This window comes from Vipera berus, assembly GCF_964194415.1.
Source record: "Vipera berus genome assembly, chromosome: 11".
In the NCBI taxonomy this organism is placed as follows: Eukaryota; Metazoa; Chordata; class Lepidosauria; order Squamata; family Viperidae; genus Vipera; species Vipera berus.
In genome coordinates, this window is record NC_138214.1 from 9,785,586 (window position 1) to 9,805,486 (window position 19,901).

Below are 19,901 nucleotides of genomic sequence, written 5' to 3' on the forward strand. Positions count from 1 at the left end.
TTTAAATCTTTTTTTTTTAACTAATCCACTGACATGTAAGTAGTTTGCAAATCAGAGTCATCTTTCATCCACATGCAAGGGGCAATCTTTGAAAAAACATCAGGTCCAAAAGCGGCACAGCTCACAGAAAGATACAGAAAGCTACTAAAAAACTGGAATAGATTGAGACATTTCACAAAAAAATGTGGAGAGGGAAACATTTGCATTCAATGCCCCAGGGTGATGAATTTTGGACATTCCCAGATTAAAAAAAAGCCTCTTCCGAAATAATTTAGGCTAAGAGTTTGCAATCCGGGCAGAGAGGGAGAAAAGAAAGTAAAAAAAGAAGCAAGGAGCGTTTGCAAATCCCCTTTTTCTTAAGACGCCAGGTCAGTTCAAGGTCAGCCTGGCAATTTAATTCTGATTAGATGCGAGATGTGTTTCTCTGCCCTTTCCTCCCCAGCCGAGAGAACGTTTTTTGATCTCCAGATCTCCCAGGACTGAGACTGCCCTTTTCAATCTGCTCTGTCAAAACAGGAAACACGGCTTGCCCCGACCACTAAAACATTCCCACCCTACCACGAGATCTGACTTCTTTTCTCTTTAGCTCAAGGTCTTTTACGGCCTTTGGGGGGGGGGGGGAACCAACAACAGGATTTTTGCTAGAACAGAGCATTACTAGCCTGCAAATGGTAGACCTTAGTATCTTAGCCAAAAAAAAAAACCAAAAACAAGCCTGGCACTATATTTAAGCAGAGAAGAGAATTGTTGTTAGTTGCGAAGTTGTGTCCGACCCCATGGACAATGTTCCTCCAGGCCTTCCTGTCCTCTACCATCTTCTGCAGTCCCTTTAAGCTCACGCCTGCTGCTTCAGTGACTCCATCCAGCCACCTCATTCTTTGTCATCCCCTTCTTCTTCTCTTGCCCTCAATCTTTCCCAGCATTAGGCTCTTCTCCAGTGAGTCCTTCCTTCTCATTAGGTAGCCAAAGCATTCGAGTTTCAGCTTCAGGATCTGACCTTCTAAAGAGCAGTCAGGGTTGATCTCCTCTAGGACTGACCGGTTTGATCGCCTTGCAGTCCAAGGGACTCGCAGGAGTCTTCTCCAGCACCATAGCTTGGCAATTGACTCATATTTAAGACGGTCGCAGTGTCCCAGGGTCACGTGATCCCCTTTTGCGACCTTCTGACGAGCAAAGTCAATGGGGGAAGGCGGATTCGCTTAACAGCCTGGTTACTAACTTAACAACTTCAGTGATTCCCTTAACAACGGTGGCAACGCAAGTCATCAAATGAGGCAAAACTCACTTAACAACGGAGTGTTTCATTCAGCCACAGAAAACTGGGGGCTCGGTTGTGGTCGTAAGTCAAGGACCACCTCTGCCTAATACTTTAATCGCACTTTACTCTAAGAGAAACGTCTCAAAAAGAAATGAGAAGAAAGGAAAAGGAAAGGAAAAGAAAAAAAGAAAGAAAAGAAAAAAGAAAAGAAAAAGAAAAGAAAAAAGAAAGAAAGAAAAGGAAAAAAAGAAAAGAAAAAAAGAAAGGAAAAAAAGAGAGAAAAGCATCAGAACAAAGAGAAAGGCTTCCTCCGATGAGCCACGGTTACCTGATCAAGCTGATCCTTTCTGCTATGATCTCCGTGTCTTCCTTGGTTGGGGGAACATCTTCCACAAAGGCAATGCCGTACAGCAGGAAGTTCTGCAGGAATTCCCTCAGCCCCTCGTTGGTTTCCAAGAAACTGTGGTAGTTCACGGAAGGCACTTGAGCTGCCTGGTAAATTTCGGCGTTCCACAGGATCCGGGGTTGCATGATCTGCTGCTTCTGCCCCTCGTAGCTGTTCTTCAGCAGCCATTCCAGGCCATACTTGGTCACGTGGCCATCCGGCCCTGGTGGAGACAGACAGGCTTAGGGGAACGTTCCTCAAGACGTGGGGGCTGTACCACCGTGTTCTCAGTTCTGCACCTTTGCAATTAAACAGAGCGCTTGACAAGGCAGAAAGAATTGGGGGAGACTTACACGTGTACTAAAGTGTCCCAAATGAGAGGGAGAGGAGAGAGGTGAGAAGAGAGAGGGAGGGAGGGAGGGAGAGGGAGAGAGAGAGAAAGAGGGAGAGGGAGAGGGAAGGAAGAGAGGGGGGGAGCAAGAGGGAGGGAGGGAGAGGAAGAGGGAGAAAAAGAGAGAGAGGGAGAGGGAGACAGAGGGAGAGAGAGGGAGAGAGAGAGGGGGAGAGCGAGAGGGAGGGAAGAAGAGGAAGAGGGAGAGGGAGAAAAAGAGGGAGACAGGGAGAGAGGGAGGGAGAGAGAAAGGGAGAGGGAGAGGGGAAGGAAGAGAGAGGGGGGAGAGGGAGAGGGAGAGGGAGAAAAAGAGGGAGAGGGAGACAGAGAGAGGGGGAGGGGGAGGGAGGGAGAGGGAGAAAAAGAGAGAAAGGGAGAGGGAGAGAGAGAGGGAGGGAGAGGGAGAGAGAGAGAGAAAGAGGGAGAGGGAGAGGGGAAGGAAGAGAGAGAGAGAGGGAGAGAGGGAGGAAGAGGGAAAGGGAGAAAAAGAGAGAGGGAGAGGGAGAGGGAGAGAGAGAGGGAGAGAGAGGAAGGGGGAGAGGGGGAGAGCGAGAGGGAGGGTGGAAGAGACAGAGGAAGAGGAAGAGGGGGAGAGGGAGAAAGAAAGAGGGAGGGAGGGGGAAAAGAAAGAGAGGGAGGGAGGGAGAGGGGGGGGGAAAGCAGTCTCCAGAACCATCTCTGCCTCTGGAGACGTATCATTCCAGAAACTCACAGGTCACAAAGAGAGTGGCTTCATCGACTCGCACCACCTGGGGCTTGATTGTGAGATCCACACTAGCCGTATCCAGACTGCGTTGGTTGGTCTTGGCATTGTAGCAAGACGGCGAGCGGCAGTGGTCACGAAGCCAAATGTAATCGAAGCGCATGAGGGTGTCCCTGTATTTCACCTCTAGGAAAAAGAACAGGCTTCCCTCAGTCAAAACGAGCGGCAAAAAAGAAAGCTTTCCAATTCCCCTATAAGCATATTTTACCATCAGGGCAACTTGCCGGGTACAGAATAACAAGAGTCGGGAGGGACCTTGGAGGTCTTCTAGTCCAGCCCCTGCTCAGGCAGGAGACCCTGTGCCATTTTAGACAAATGCCCAATCTCTTCTTAAAAACCTTTAGTGACGGAGCATCCACAGCTTCTGAAAACAAGCTATTCCACTGGTTAATTGTTCTCACTGTCAGGAAATTTCTCCTTAGTTCTAGGTCGCTTCTCTCCTTGATTAATTTCCCTCCGTTGCTTCTTCTTGTCCTGCCTTCAGGCGCTTTGGAGAACAGCTTGACTCCCTCTCCTTTGGGGCAGCCGCTCAAATCTTGGAAAAAAGCTACCATGTTGGCCCTAGTCCTTCTTTTTGTTAGACTACAGACATACCTAATTCTCTCTATCGTTCATCGTACAGTTTTGCCTCCAGCCCCCTAATTATCTCTGTCGCTCTTTTCTGCACCCTCTCTAGAGTCTCAACATCTTTTTTTTTTTTGGGTATGGTGGTGACCAAAACTGGATGCAGCATTCGAAGGGTGCTCTTCTTCGGCAATAGAGGTCCAGGTATCTGCAGGTATACTGCCAGAAATGCATTATATCTTTTTTTATTTTAATTCCATTTATATCCCGCCCTTCTCCGAAGACTCAGGGCGGCTTACAAGCTTAGCAGTATGAACCACACCTGAAGCTTGCGGGTTGCCTTTTTTTTCCCCCTGGGAAAATGTTCTGGAAACAAACTGCCCCCCTGTTTTGCAAATAATTACCAACAGGCGCTCACGCTTGGCAATGTCTCACTCAAAAGAACTGACAGAAATAACAAGAGGCGATGGGAATCACTGTTCGGCAATGTGAAGTGGCGATGGAAAGGTCCTGGATTAGAAGCCAAAAGACCAAGACTTATGGCCCTCCCCTAGGCACAAAAGCCAGTTGTGGGACTTTGGACCAGTCCTTCCCTCTCCACCCTGGGAAGGAGGCAAGGGGAACCAATTCTGAAAATCCTTGCCAAGAAAACTGCAGGGATGTTGCCCAGGCAGTGCCAAGAGTCCAGACAGATTTGAAGACATTTTTTTTTAAAAAGTACCCTGTTAAAACCAGAATTAAAACACTGTGAAAACATGTTTTTTTTAAAAAATCCCGTTTATATCCCGCCCTTCTCCGAAGACTCAGGGCGGCTTACAATCTAAGAAGCACAAATCAATGTGCTTAGCAATAGCCTTCATTCTATGTATATTTATTTATTTATTTATTTATTAATGGGACTTATATCCCGCCCTATCTCCCGAAGGACTCAGGGCGGCTAACAACAATAACATACAATAAATACAGAAATTAAGATAAAATTAAAATTAAAGGCCTCTTATTGCTTATTGCCTCTTATGCCTGCTTATTAGGGCTTTCGCCCCCCCCCCCCCCAAGCGGCATTATTACAAAGTCAGCTTATTAAAACAAATTATGTTAAAAATAAATCATTGGTCAAAGAATTAATTAGTCAATGAAAACCTGCCTGGGCAGCAACCGTGTGATTAAATAAACATGTTCTGAAAGGCTAACAGACAGGAGCTGGTCTAATCTGGCCGTTGATAAGATCTTTCAGGATTTGACAGAGAAACTCTGGGGGAAAATAAAACCCAGTGGGCTTAGTTACTCTATGTATGCTGTGAGTCAGCCTGATTTCTTGTGTTCTTATAAGCTTCCCCGTTGCTCGTCTACTGAACAAGCTGCTTAAACATCTAGCTGCAATTTAAGCGTGGGTATTTATAAAGCCAAGATGGCATATTTGCACGAAAGGGATGGAATGAGAAAAATTGGAGAGAAGGTTATCTCAAGATTTGCAGGGCTCTTTCCCTCCTTCCCTCCTTGCCCCATCCTCCTCTTCTCTCCTCTCCTCTCCTCTCCTCTCCTCTCCTCCCCTCCTGTGATAATGCTGGGATGCACCAGAGGATGGACCATGAGCATGGAGTAAAGTTCAAGAGTAGCACGAAGAACGTAGGCCAGTGATGGCGAACCTTTTAGAGACCGAGTGCCCAAACTGCAACCCAAAACCCACTTATGTACCGTCGGGTGCCAGGTGGGCGTGGCCCATTGGGTGGGCGTGTCCCATTAGGTGGGCGTGGCCCATTGGGGTGGGCATGGCTACGGTGGTAAAGGCAGATTGGGTGGGACAAAAAGGTTCAATCAATTCCAACTTTGTGAGGTCTTTTTTTTTTCCCCGCGAGAAGTTGAAATTGATTGATTGAACCTTTTTTTTTTGCACACGGCGGTGGAGGCCTAAAGCGAAAAGGTTTTATAAAACCCAGCTGAAGGCCTAGGACTGGGGCGACGGGGTGCATGCCCACAGAGAGGGCTCTGCGTGCCACCTGTGGCACGCGTGCCATAGGCTCGCCACCACAGATGTAGGCCTTTGGAAATGAGCATGACCAGGCGGATGGCATCCAGAGCAGGAACTCTCCACCCCCACCCCCACCCATGAGGCACAGAGGTGCTCCTATCTACACCCACCTCTTTTGAACCCCCTTCCCTTCAAGGTCCAGTTCTTACCTAGGTGACCATCTTTTAACTGCCAGGCACAGTCGGGTGAGGTGGGGACTGTGTGGTGCCAGTGGGTCGAAGCTGGAGGAATCCTGAAACCTTTCTTCAGCTGCTGGTGGAAGCTGCAGAGCACTTGTCTCAGCTGACAGCCCCACATCCTGGGGAAGGGAGACCCAAACAAGAGAGAACCATCACTGACTCCTAGAATCCACTGAAAAGGCAAAGCAACACTGCAATGTGAGCTTCGCGCTGGAGGGTCAATGGAAGAGCAGAATGCAGGTCTTGGTAACCCAACCTTGCAACTTGCCTTCCAATTCTGTAGCTGCAGCGAGCTGATGAGATGGGAGTCTCGAGAAACCAATGAAGCTCCCTGAGTTAAAGAGGGAATGTCTTTGAAGCATCCCACTACCCCCAAAACACCAAAGAACAGCAGAGAGGACATTTGCACTCTTCCAGACGTAGATAAAGCCGCAAGAGACAGTCCCCAATAGAAGGGAATCTCTGTAGCTCAGGGATGAACCATGGAGTCCTTCATGTTCTCTGAGCTTGACTGCTTGCGTGCAAGATGTGTCATTACCCAACTTAGATAACATCTTCACTATTCAATCAGTGCTTATCAAACTTCACGGTTTCATATACCGGTAGATTTGAACACGGCACTCCCCAGCATGTTTACCCACTCCATCCGCAGCATTTCTCCACATTCTTGACTTGTAGAAACCCTTCTTATTATCTGCCCCACGGTTCTTCAAATTGGAGATGCCACAAGGTCAATGTAAACACCTCGGCATTAACGACTCCGGTGTTGTACCTCTGATAGGTGTTTAGAGCTTCAATTACAAATCGAGAGTCGGAGAAGTGTGTGCCTGCGTGTATGTGCCGTAATTAAGCATCAGATTTGATGTTGAGCCTTTATAGAAAGAGTGCAGAGAAGAGCAACAAAGAGGATTAGGGGGGGGTGGTTAAAACATATGAAGAACGGTTGCAAGAAGTGGATATGTCTAGTCTATTGAAAAGAAGAACTAGGGGGTGACATGATAGCAGTGTTCCAGTATCTAAGGGGTTACCACAAAGAAGAGGGGGGGGGCTTTACTCATTTTCCAAAGCACTTGAAGACAGGGCAAGAAGCAATGGATAGACACTAATCAAGGAGAGAAGCAACCTGGAACTAAGGAGAAATTTCCTGACAGTGAGAACAATTAATCAGTGGAACAGCTTGCCTCCAAAAGTTGTGGGTGCTCCATTGCCGGAGGCTTCCAGGAAGAGATTGGGCAGTCATTTGTCTGGAATGGCATAGGTCTCTTGTTTAAGCCAGGGGCTGGACTGAAAGACCTCCAAGGTCGCTTCCAAATATCTTAATTCTGTATTTTGGAGGTAATTCACTCAATCCAATAAAGATTTACAAAGCCAAACTTTAAGTAAGCTTTCAGAATAATACTTCCAGGCTAGAATTGCCAAAATATGTATCTCAATTGAGCATTTTGAACCTAAAATTTGCTTCTTTTGCAGGGCCCATCTACAAAAAACAACCCCATGTCAGATGATCAACTACTCCCACATTATGGGAGACATAGATGTCCACAGTTTCCCCAATCAAGGACTGCAAAGCAGAGACACACACTCCAGAGCTACATCTTCTAGATACAAGTGGGAGATATTTGGATATGGTTATCTCTCTTTGATAGGTGGAAATCATGACATTTGGACTCCAGAATCTTTATCTGGGATGGAAGGTTTGAAGTCTTCTTACATAAACAAGAGAAACAAAACCACAAAAACAATCAAAGATTAGAGGAAGGAAGAATGCCACTATCAAAAGGGATGACATAGCATTTTTCTAGCTGTCCTATTTTTAAACTTTAAGATATCTGCATGTGCAACGTCTCTCAATGCAGGCAGTTTGGTGCATGCTTTGAGAGACAAACTGCATTGCAAAATTTTTGGAAAAACAGGCACTTCAGCCCAGAAAGACAGCCCAATTCATATACTTAGGACAAATGGATGCTGTACAAAACCTCAGACGTGAATATATTTCTCCAACATCCCTGCCTTTGAAATTTATTTTTTTAAATATGCTGACTTGGCCATCGGTTCAGTGGTGTCAAAACCCTTAGCTCAGTTGCCCAGAAATTCAATTATAAAACAGTGGGAATTTTTTAATCCCAGAGGCACCAAACAGAGACTAATTTACAACAAATCATCCAAGAAGTCATTTTAATCAGGGACTGATCTTATTCTCTAATCATCCAGAGGGCAGAATGAGAATCAAGAGGGCTCAATTGCAAGGAATGAGGTTTAGGCAAGATGCCAGGAGGAACCTGTTGACTGTACAAGCTGTTAGCCAGTGGAACAGCCTGCTACATGATGTGGGAAGGTCTCCTTCACTGGATTTTGTGACTCATTCAGAGGCTAAATGAATGATTCGGCCGGATGAAAGCTATTTACAAGGAAGTTCCTGACTTACAACAGTTTATTTAGTGACTGTTCGAAGTTACAACGGCGTTGAAAAAAGTGACTTATGACCATTTTTCACACTTATGACCGCTGCAGTATCCCGGTAGTCACGTGATTTAGATTTCGATTCTTGACAACTGACTCATATTTATGACGGTTGCATTGTCCCGGGTGTCACGCAATCCTCTTTTGTGACCTTCCGACAAGCAAAAGTCAATGGGGAAGCCAGATTCGCTTAACAACGGTGTTACTAATCTCACAACTGCAGTGACTCACTTAACAAATGCAGTAAGAAAAATTGTAAAACTCACTTAACAAACTTCTCATTGAACAACATACATTCCGGCTCCATTGCCATCGTAAGTCAGGGGTCTTCAAACTTGGCAACTTTAAGACTTGTGGACTTCAACTCTCAGAATTCCTCAGCCAGGGCTGGCTGTGGAATTCTGGGAATTGAAGTCCACAAGTCTTAAAGTTGTCAAGTTTGAAGAGCCTTGTCGTAAGTCAAGGACTATAACTCTATGCTACTTTCAAAGAGCAAGATGCAAAATCAATCACTTATTCTTTTTTATTTATTGCAGAGATTCTGTTTTGGTGGTTCTTCAGTTTTTTAAAAGTTCTGTATAATCAGAGATGGTGAAATCCTCCTAAAATCCTTAAAAAAGCCAGAACTGAACATAGCCATCAAGGTCTTTGAATCCCAATTTCTTCCTAATTCAGGGAATTGGCTGAAATCACCTCCCTAATCCAGTATAATTTTTAAAATTTACAGACAAAAGAATCTGGATTATCCTGGCAATAATTATTCTTAATATTTTGAAAAAAATCTTTGGGCTGAAATATAAACTTGTTGGTTCAGGTTTTATCCTCTGGAGGAAGAAACACATTTGCTCCATCATCTGTCTGGCAGCTCATCAAAGACATTCAAAATGTCAGTTTTTTGGCTGAACACCAACCAATCTTTTCCTTAGGATGGAATCGCCAAACCCCTTAGTCATCTTTTTCACTCTCCATGTATTTAACTTGCCAATTCCAATTTCTTTATTAAGATGCTCTTAATAATATTCTTGCTTTTTCCATTTTTTTAAAAAAGCACTTTTATGCACTGTTCTTTCCTTGAGAAGGTATGTCTCTGCCCCATAATTTTGTTTGTGCGTTATTCTTCCCCCCCCCCCCATTATCTAATTCAACTTAAAGTTCACTAAAAAGACGCTCTTGCTAAAAAAGTGATCTTGATGCCCTTGTTTCCAAACACTTCGCAATGGAAGAAGGAAAGAAAGCTTGCTTTGAGCGATCCTTAATGTTTCCACATTTAAGAGTCACTTTGGAGAGTGAGGTAAGCAGCATATAAATTTAATAAATAAATAAAACAAAACAAACTCTTCCTGCCTGGTATTTTTGTTTCAGGCCTTAAACGTCCTAGGGCCAGGAAAAAAAAGAGAATAAAAATGATATTAAGGATACCACAAAAGCAGCAATGAGAATAATGACGAAAGGCCGATCTGAACATTTGATAAACCACCAGGGCAAGAAATGAAGAAACAACAAAAAAATAAATACAAATCGGATATTCTTTAGGGTTAGCTTAGAGTGCCAGGTTCTTGAAAAAGTCAGCTTAGAAACAAAATGACTTTTTTGTTCCAAGGTCTTTCCAAACACTTCCCAGAGTTTTTTTAAAACACAACCTGTTCAGACAGACCTGCTGAGTGATTTCTTGGTCAAAAGCCCTTATCTTCTTCCCAAGACACGCCCATCAGCCCTCTCTATTCCACTATCTTTGTCCACCAGAAACCAACCCCAAACACCATTCTTGGTGAGAAAACTCTTCTGCTGACTCCATTTCCTGAGCTCCTTAACTCAATTCAGAACTCTGAAGCTACCCAAGAGACACCTAAACGGGACGTGGTGTTTCCATTTTTATTAGAGCCTTTGAGTGTTCCCACATCCCTTCCTTTCCATTCCTCTTCCTCCTTTTCTCTAAAAAGGTAAAGGTTCCCCCGCACATGCGTGCTAGTCGTTTCTGACTCTAGGGGCCGGTGCTCATCTCCGTTTCAAAGCCGAAGAGCCAACGCTTGTCCGAGGACGTCTCCGTGGTCATGGGGCCGGCATGACTGGACGCCAAAGGCGCACGGAACGCTGTTACCTTCCCACCGTAGTGGTCCCTATTTTTCTACTTGCATTTTTACATGCTTTCGAACTGCTAGGTTGGCAGAAGCTGGGACGAGTAACAGGCGCTCACTCTGTTATGCGGCACTCGGGATTCGACCCGCCAAACTGCTGACCATCTGATTGACAAGCTCAGCGTCCTAACCCACTGAGCCACCGCGTCCCTTTTCTCTAGCTCCCCGTATTTGTCTCTTCTTTCTACCTTTCTCATGGTACCCCTTCCTCCTTCCCTGCCCTCCCCTCTTCTTCCTCTCCCTGCTGCAGGAACCAAATTGCAAGCTTACCTGATGTTCTCAATTCTTTAAGGGCTCTCTAGCAGAGGGAAGGCGGAAACAGGACCAGGCAGCTGTTTCCTAAGCCCAGCACGGGGCCATACTGCTCTCCATCCGCTTCTTACAAACAGCCGATGAAAAGGGAGAGCTCCAGTTGGCGTCACTGTTCAGATTTGGACTTTTGTTTTAAAAACCCAAGTCTGAAAGTTTGGCTTTCTGAATTCTGCGTGTCTTGGCAAAGAGGCTGGGCATGTTGTCTGTATCCTCTGGGGAAACTGAAATGAGAAATCCTCCTAGGGTTTGGTGGGTGGCAGACAGGCAAAGGAGTTTTAACAAGGAGTTTGCAACTTCACCAGCTTTCCCCAGCCATGCCTGATGGGGTGAGTCACTTGGAAGAGGCTATATTTCGCTTAAGGGCCAAACTGGAAGAAGGTGAACAGAAATCAAAAATCTTCAGCCAGTTCTTCAGCAGAGGTCCGTCAAGAGCAGGGAGGACCCGCGCTCCAGCAGAACAGACCGTCCACAAAAAGGGGGAAGTTTTTGGGGGGAAAAGCAAAAATGCAATAAAACAGGAGTCTGGGTGTCCACCACGAGAAAGCATCTCTTTGGTCCTTGGTGGAGCCCTTTCCCAACGCTGCACAGAGGCCAAGTGGTGCTTCGGTTGTGGGCTGTGTTGTGACTCAGGGCCAGCCTGTGGTTTCGGCAGCCGGCTCAGATGTGTCGGATGACTCAGATGAGGGGGAGGAGGACCGTGTGGGAGACGAACCGGTTGATGATGGCGTGGAGGCTTGGCAGAGTTCCCAGCCGGGGCCCTCTTCTCAGCTGCGTGAGCCCGATAGTGCGGAAGATGATGACCCACAGCTGGCCCTGTTCAAGGACGCCCGACGCAGGAGGCAGTCGAGCAGGAACAAACAAAGAAAGAATGTGGGACTCCTCGGGAGGAGGCACAGGGAGACCACGCCCTGAGTTCTCTATAAAAGGAGTGTTTGGGGAGGGGCTGGTTGCTGAAAGCAACTTTTCCGCTTGAGAAGACAAGCTCTAGTGTTTTTGTTAACTGCGTAATTAAATCTTGGCAGATGCCTTTTAGCCTTGGACGCTCTCCAGTCTCTTCTTTCTGAATAGGGGTTTGCCTTACTCAAGGCCAGAAGAGGGCTGGTTCAGAACAGGCTGGCTTTTTAGCTGCTGTTTTTTTAACAAAAAAAGGGGGGGAGGGGGAAAAAAAGCAGACAGCCTTCCAATGAGAAAGAAGAGCCACGTTAATTTCCAGCCCTCTGGAAGAGCAGCTGTTTGCTTTGGGCCCAGACAGAGATACAGAGAGAGACACAGACAGATGTAGGCTGGAAAAATATTCTAGCTCCCTCAAATGTCACGAATGAATGAATTCTAGGATCTGCTGGGAAGTCTCTTTGTTGTCGAAATTCAAGGAGAATGTTTCTTCCTCCTGGTTAGATTCCCAGAGGAAGCAAATTAAAGCAGGGGGAAAAAAAGGTTGAGTTTTGTAAGCCTAAATTTTGCTCTCCCCAGGAATAGTCTATTTATAACACATAACCCTGGGCAAATAATACGCCTCTGCCTGATTTGTAAGGAAAAACAAACCTTGGTTTATTAGATTTACAGAAATGGTTCTTTCCTGCAGAACTGGTTTGCTTTTTAAGACTATCTTTTAAAATGAACGTTGCTTTTAAAGCTCCGTTATTGCCAGAGGGTTGATTGCATTTATTTATTTGGCACCTTGCTCCAGACCCTCTTCTGGAAGGCAAGTATGAAGCAACAGCAGCGGAAACATTGGACCCCTAATTACAAACACCAGGTAGTCCTCGGCTTACGACCACAATTAGGATCACCATTTCCATAGCTAAGCAAGGTGGGTCGTGCCCTAGTTTACGACTGTTTTTGCCATGGTTGTTAAACAAATCACTGCAGCTGTTGGGTGAATCCCATGGTTGTTAAACTAATTTAGCTTCCCCATCCCCCACCCCAAACTTTACTTGTTGACAGTTGTTTAGGGAAGGTCGCCGATGGTAACCACACACGACCCCAGGATGCTTCAACCATTGTAAATATATGCCAGTTGCTCAAAACCTTGAATTTTGCTGATGTGCAGTGGGAATTCTGCAAGGGTCGTAAGTGCGAGGACTGCTTGTAAGTCCCTTTTTTTTCAGCACTGATGCAACTTCGAATGATTGCCAAAGGAATGGTTGTAAATTGAGGAGTAACTGTACAACAAAGCCAAGAGGCGTGGTGGAGCAGTGGTGAGAATAAAGTATTGCAGGCTGACTCTGCCAGCTGTCAGCAGTTCGATCCTGACCGGCTCAAGGTTGACTCAGCCTTCCATCCTTCCAAAGTGGGTAAAATGAGAACTCAGATTGTTGGGGGCAAGAGGCTGACTCTGTAAACCGCTTAGAGAGGGATGAAAAACACTGTGAAGCAGTATGTAAGTCTAAGTGCTATTGCTATGTAAGAGCCGTAGTGACACAGTGGTTAGAATGCCATATTCCAAGCAAACTCTGCCCACAACTAGCAGTTCGATCCTGACGGGGCTCAAATTTGACTCAGCCTTCCATCTTTCCGAAGTTGATAAAATGAGGACCCAGATTGTTGGGGGGAGATATGCAAACTGCCCAGAGAGGGCTGGAAAGCACTATAGGGCTGTATATAAGTCTAAGTGCTATTGCAATTGCAATTGCTAAATCTGCCCACAGCCTGGAGTTTGATCCTGACAGACTCAAGGTTGACTCAGCCTTCCATCCATCGGAGGTGGGTAAAATGAGGATCCAGATTGTTGGGGGACAAGAGGCTGATTCTGTAAACCACTTAGAGAGGGCTGTAAAGCACTGTGAAGTGGTGTATAAGTCTAAGTGCTATTGCTACTATTCACTCTCTCGGGTGATTCAAAGGCAAGCAAGAAATTGCACTAACTTTGCAACAGGTGTTTTTTTTTAGGGATCTATAAGCATCCTGACTGGTTCTTTTGTCCCCCTTTAGCCATTTTCCTAAGTCATCCCAGGTCTTCTAATTGGAAATTAGTGTATTCATTGGTCCATTAACTCAGCTCCTCTGAAGACCTTTCGTCTGCTCGTTTAGCACGTAGCATTCTCTGTAGCCAGGCAGAACAAAGATCGCTCTTGTAAAAAAACATTGGCCAATTGGCTTTTATTTTCAGACATTCAGGAAAAGAAGCCGGACCGCCTTGCTAACTGCAGAATGGGAACAGCAATAGCTACCTGTAGGTCAGAAAAGCCACCCGCCACTTCCCGGGTTCTTTTTTGCCCAGCTTTCTCTCACCTGGGCCTCTTCAGGTAAAGTAAGAGAGTTGCAACTTTCAATATAGCATCCAGAAAGGCTCCAGCTTTGGAAAAAAAGCTGCATCCATTTCAGTAAGGCAGGACTGAGAGAAGGGCGAAAGGGGCACGGATGCCAACCAAACAGTTGCTTAGAACATAGGAATAACAGGATAGGAAGGGACTGTGGAGGTCTTCTAGTCTAACCCTCTGCTCGAGCAGGGGATCTTATACCAGGGGTAGGCAACCTTGGCTCTTTTATGACTCATGGACTTCAACTCCCAGAATTCCTGAGCCAGCCACGCTGAGGGGAAAGGGAGAGGTTTCCAAGCTGAGCCAGGCTGGCTCAGGAATTCTGGGAGTTGAAGTCCACCAGTCATAAAAGAGCCAAGGTTGCCTACCCCTGGCCTAGGCCTAGGCCGCTTTATGACTTGTGGACTTCAACTCCCAGAATTCCTGAGCCAGCCACGCTGAGGGGAAAGGGAGAGGTTTCCAAGCTGAGCCAGGCTGGCTCAGGAATTCTGGGAGTTGAAGTCCACCAGTCATAAAAGAGCCAAGGTTGCCTACCCCTGCCCTCTAGACCATTCTAAACAAATGGCTGTCCAGTCTTGGTGTTGTAGCAAGAGGGCAAGCAGCATCCCACTCTCATTTGGTCACAAAGCCAAATGAGAGTGTCCCTTTAATTTCACTTCTAGGAAAAGAACGCACTTCCCTTAGTCAAAACGAGTGGCAAAAAGAAAAGCAAAAAGCTCTCTACTTAAAAAGCTCTCTACTTAAACTATGAACCTATTTCAGCATCGGTGCCCCTTACAGAATATCTATAGGTATTCTCGGAGGCCCTTTCTAGTCCGATCCTCTGCTGAACAAATGGCTGCCCAGTCTCGTCTCTAAGAACCTCCAGTGATGAAGCACCCACTGGTTCAAGCAAGCCGTTCCACTGGTTAATTATTCTCATCAACAGGAAATTCCTCCCGAGTTCTAAGGTTGGGTTTCTCCTTCATAAGCTTTCCTCTGTTACTTCTTGTCCTGCGCCTATTCCCTTTGGAGAGTAGATCCACCCCCTCTTCTCTGTGCCAGCCCCTCAAGTACTGGAAGACTGCTATCATGTCTACCATAGAGAGCGTCCTCTCGTATGGTATTGTGGTTTGGTATGCTGGTCTGACAGCCGCGGATAGGAAAGTATTACATATGGTGGTGAGCACAGCACAAGACATTGTGGGCTGTCCCCTGACACCACTGGATGACCTCGCCAGGGCTCGTTGCCTTGGAAGAGTGAGGAAGATTCTCAGGGACGACTCACACCCTGGACGGTATCTCTTTACTCTCCTACCATCCAGTATGAGACATAGGAGTATAGCCAGCCGTACCAACAGGCTGAAAAATAGCTTTTATCCGTGGGCTGTTAGGCTTTTAAATGGGACATAATCTCTGTGAACTTATGCAGAATTGACTTGGGAGGCTGGTGTGTGGTGTAGTTGGTTCACATGGTGTGGTGGGATGGAGGGTTTGTTGTCACTGTGTGTTGTGGGGAGAGAGCACGGGGGGGAGGCTCAGCTAATCTCAATGTACACATGTTGTACTTTGACAATAAAGGTTTATTATTATGTCAGCCCTAGTCCTTCTCTTCATTAGACCTGACATACCGAGTTCCCTGCTCGCTGCTCGCTTTAGCCTCCAAGACCCCTTATCATCTTACAATAAAAGGCTACGCTGAACAATAAGGAACACTTAGTTCCTTTTTTTTTTGCCAAAAGCACTTATTGGCTTACCTTCCCAGAGACTAAAATAAGCCTGCAGCTCTAACTGCACGCATACAATGTTTATCCAGGCTGCAGTAATGGAGAGAAATTCAGGTATTAGGTTACTTAACCTTCTACTACCCATGTTTTCATCCGAGTCCCTGAGCATTTGAAAATGATTCATTAGAACAAACCTCAGTTGGGAAAAGTCAGACCAGGCTCAGATTGCATCAAGAGATGTCAAGAGAAAGAGAGAGAGAGAGAGTAATTCCAAAGGATTCAGGAAAACAGAGCGCAATTCGGTTTGTGTGGTAAAAGATTCCTTTGCAACCAACTTAACTGTGCCCAAACAGAGTAGACCCCAAACTTTAATTTTCTCCCAGTAAAACATCCTACAGCTGACCAACTCAGGATCACAAACAATCTGGGTTGCGAAGCAACAACATCTGTAAACCACACCCATTAGATGTGTTAGATGGGGGTCTATGGAAGACATTTCAAGAGAACCAGATTACAAGCTACCAATGGAAGAAAAATATTTGTCTGAGTTGTTTATTTGGTAATTTGTTTGAGATCAACAGTCAAGCAGTAAACAAATACCCCAAAGAACTACCAACTCAAACAGTAAACAGTTAGGGGACCATCAAAAACAGGGCAAGGAACTAGTATATAAACAGAGAACAAACCCACTCCATTTTTAGCACTGATGATGTTACATAGTTGGGTAATAAAACGTCTACAAGAAAAGGACTCCACAGGTTACATGCTCATGCCTTTCAAAATACTTCAGTCTCCTGCAATGGATCTACACTGAATCCCCAATACTGGTAAACCACTGACATTCTGGTATCTGGTGGGAAAAACAACACATATTAAGGTGGGGAGTGAAAAGGCAGGTTAAGAAGTACATTAACCATCCACTTTCATGATTTCAGAAATACCGTATTGCAAGACGTATCTCTGCATAGCTCTGATGAATACATCCTTTATATAAATAGTATGTTTTAGAGATAAGCCTTTCATTGCTCCCAGATGCTGTGTTTGCATACGTGTGCGTATGTGTTTTGCGCCTCAAGCTGCCAAAAATCTCTACTTTAGCTCTGCAATTTATGAATGGAAGTAAACAGCATTTCAATCCAATCAAATCCCAAAGGTTTTTTTTCCCCAAAAAGGCAGTATTGGATTTTCTTGGTTGTTGTTTTTTTTTCTTTGAAAATGTTTCCCTTCTCATTGTTCAGTTCTCCAGTTCAGTTCTTCAGAACTGAAGAAGCCTCTTGGATGAGAAGCAAAACGTTTTCAAAGAAAAAACACACAAGAAAGTACACTTGCCTTTTGTAAAACCACTTTTGGGACAGCCCCATGAGCTGAATGATTGAGAATTCCCATCAAGTAACAGCCCAGCCTCGATTCAAACCAGAAGAGTAAAGAGCTGAGTCAAAGTCCTTCTGCACAACCCCAGAAGCTCCTTGAATGCTTTGGACCAATCCCTCCTTCTCAGCTTAGCCCACCTCCCAGGATTGTTGTTTGTGGAGGAAAAAATATGAAAAAGTGAGTACTAAATATGAACAAGTGAGTACTAAATCTGCCCTCCCTTGGCCGGAGGAAAGGCAGAAGTTCAGTCTAACTAACAGAGGGGTCTTCAAACTTGACCCTTTTATGACTTGTGGACTTCAGCTCCACACTGGCTGAGGAATTCTGGGAGTTGAAGTCCACAAGTCATAAAAGGGCCATGTTTGAAGACCCCTGAACCAACAAGTGGAACATAAACTAACCTGGTGACATCTAGTGGCATTAAATATCTGAACTGCCCTACCAGCAAAGAACATGCTGACCAGTAACTGATGGATTAGATGCCATGTACTCATTTTCAACTCCAGATAGATTTGACAGGCAATTATGGCAATTAAACTCCCAGCACATCTGGAAGGCACCGGATCGTAAGTGTTTGAAGAAATGGCACTGCCAAAAACTCTCAACTGAGCTGACTTAGTATCTATTAAGAGGTGTATATTTCCCCTTTGCTCTCTCTCTCTCTCTCTCTCTCTCTCTCTCTAAAAACTGAAATGGTATTGTCCTTGTCCCTGGTCAGTTCCATCCCTTGAAGGAATGGAAACCAACAGGAAAAGTGACCCAACAGGTTCCTCTGTCAGCAGAGGTCACCATCCAGGTACTTTGATAAAGTTATCTTCCTGATCTGTGGGCTGGAACACCTGAGGTCTTGAAAACCCGCATTGCTTTCCACCAGATACAAGGAATCCTCGAATTACAGACATTTAAAGGCTCGGCGGGATTGAAAAAAAGCGACTTCTGACCGGTCCTTGCACTTGCAACAATCACAGCATCCCTGTGGTCGCATGATCAAAATTCGGTGCTTGGCAACCGCATGGTTGCAGCATCCCAGGTCACGTGATCGCCACGTCCGTCTTTCTCAGGATGCTTCTGGCAAGCCAAAGTCAACGGGGGAAGCCAGATTTGCTTAACGACAGAGTGATTCACTTAATGATCGTGATTTTAAAAAGGGGATAAAATTGAGTGCAACTCATCTAACAAACCCATCGCTTAGCCATGGAAGGTCTGATCCCAATTGTGGTCGTTAAGTCGACAGCTATTTGTACAGGTGCCCTTCAAGATACGCCGGGGGTGGGTGGGTGGGTCAGGGAGGGTGGTAGGAGATCTGGGCTGCACGAATGCCACTAACCACTAGATGGCACCAAAGGGAGGCTGAGAAATCTGAACTCTTTCCTGCCATCTAAGGAGCACCAATATATTTGCAGAGAGCTAGACTTTCTGAAATAAAACAGAACTGGAAGAGCTCACATTATTTTGAGCCAGCAAGGCCCCACAAAGCCCCAATGTGACAGGAAGGCACCAGTCTGAGGAAGATTACGGTCCAAGTTTTGAATTACTAGTGATGGAAGAAGGAAGCCCGGTCTGCAGAAAATCAGCCTTCTCTTGTTAAAATATCTGAAGCCGAAAGCATGTGTTAGGAAGAAAGAATCAAATTCAATAATTCTCAGATGGCATTCAGACTCAAAAAGGCTGAAGATTAAGCAGCTGGTGAGAGAGCAAAGCAGCCGATTCTGCACAAGACTTTGCAGAAGAGGGAGGCAGATGTTGGAGGCTTAACAAGTCCTTGCTGGCTGAGGCTGATGGGAGACGAAGTCCAAACTCTTTGGAGCACGCAGCAGTCTGTTTTCCCTTCCTACCGTGATTTAAAAGACCTAAAGCATCTTCTTCAGAGGTTTACAAGCAGGACGCATCGCATCTTCACCCAAGTCACTCCAGGTAAGAATTTGGCAGGATGGAGCAAACCAGCAGGACTTGCAAGCGGGACGTTTGCCCCAAAGCCACACTCCCGAGCCCAATACAGCTCAGACTTAACAGTGGCTAGCTATTATGGGATACCTCAACAAGAGGAGACAGGACCGCTTAGCCTCCCGTTCTGGGTCAAAGGACATGGGAGCAAAACCTTGAAAAGAGGGCGGTTTAGGATTGACTAGCAGGCGAGGGAGATGAAAGGAGAAAAAGAAAACAACAGCAAAAAAATAAATAAATCCAGAACCACCGTCTCTAAGATCCTTTTGGAGAAGAAATTGCTTTACCCCTTGCAAATGCTTGCATGCTGATTCCACCACCAAGACCAGGGGTCTTCCAACTTGGCCCTTTTATGACTTGTGGACTTCAACTCCCAGAATTCCTCAGCCAGCTGAAGTTGAAGTCCACAAGTCATAAAAGGGCCAAGTTGGAAGACCCCTGACCAAGACCCTATGCAGAGCAAATGCACTCTGGACATGTTCAGAAACAACTTCCTTGAGCTTCTGAGGCTCCCTCTCAATGAAATCCAGTAAGAGAACCCCCTCCAGAAACCCTGAAAGTTCCGGAGCCCCCTCCCCAGTCTTCCTTATTTCTTTTCTCCTCCTGCATTTCATTCCTGCGGCAACCGAGACGCGAACTTACCTCGCAGGGTCTCCGCACGACCGATGGACTCCTGCCCCGCCCCGCCCCTCCAGGAGGAGAACCATAGAGCGACGGGGCAGAGCGGATCCAAGGAGTACCCCGCCCCTAAGCGAAAGAAAGGGAGGGAGCGCAAAGGGGAAGAAAATGCATGCTCCAAGACACTTCCGGATCCCAACAGAATAGATAGATAACCTTTAATGACATTTTTTTTAAACTGTGGGCACACTGTGGCGCACATTAAAAACGAAATTCTGTCGCCTGGTCTCAAATGAGTGTACACATACGTAACACACATACAGACATGCTGTATACATACATATGTATATAACCTACTAACTACACCCTTACACATAAATACATATTAATCATTGTCCATCTTGAATACATAGCGGAAAGAAGAAGCCTGAGAGATCATGTAATCTCCCTATCTTTTCCACCTTCTGCCTGGAGGGAAAGGAATAATTACAAATTGTTATTTGCAAGATCCTAAGCTGTAATCTTG

General features: G+C 45.7%; 1 protein-coding gene across 6 annotated transcripts in view; it reads right to left on the reverse strand.

Moving 5' to 3' along the window:
* TMLHE (trimethyllysine hydroxylase, epsilon) overlaps nt 1–19,435 on the reverse strand; it is a gene marked incomplete at its 3' end in the record, with an annotated part of 38,215 nt that extends 18,780 nt beyond the window's left edge. For 4 of the 6 annotated variants that reach the window (XM_081336646.1, XM_081336647.1, XM_081336645.1 and 1 more), the window contains exons 1-4: nt 16,384–16,399; nt 5,540–5,688; nt 2,747–2,923; nt 1,587–1,866 (exon numbers count right to left, since the gene is read on the reverse strand). In XM_081336646.1, the coding sequence (XP_081192772.1) occupies nt 1,587–1,866; nt 2,747–2,923; nt 5,540–5,687 (605 nt within the window). In that variant the 5' untranslated portion in view covers nt 5,688; nt 16,384–16,399. Of the gene's footprint in view, nt 1–1,586; nt 1,867–2,746; nt 2,924–5,539; nt 6,581–16,383; nt 16,400–19,399 lie in introns of those variants that run through there. The other 2 variants (XM_081336650.1, XM_081336649.1) reach the window with 2 other exon arrangements.
* Between the last annotated feature and the right edge of the window lie 466 nt (nt 19,436–19,901).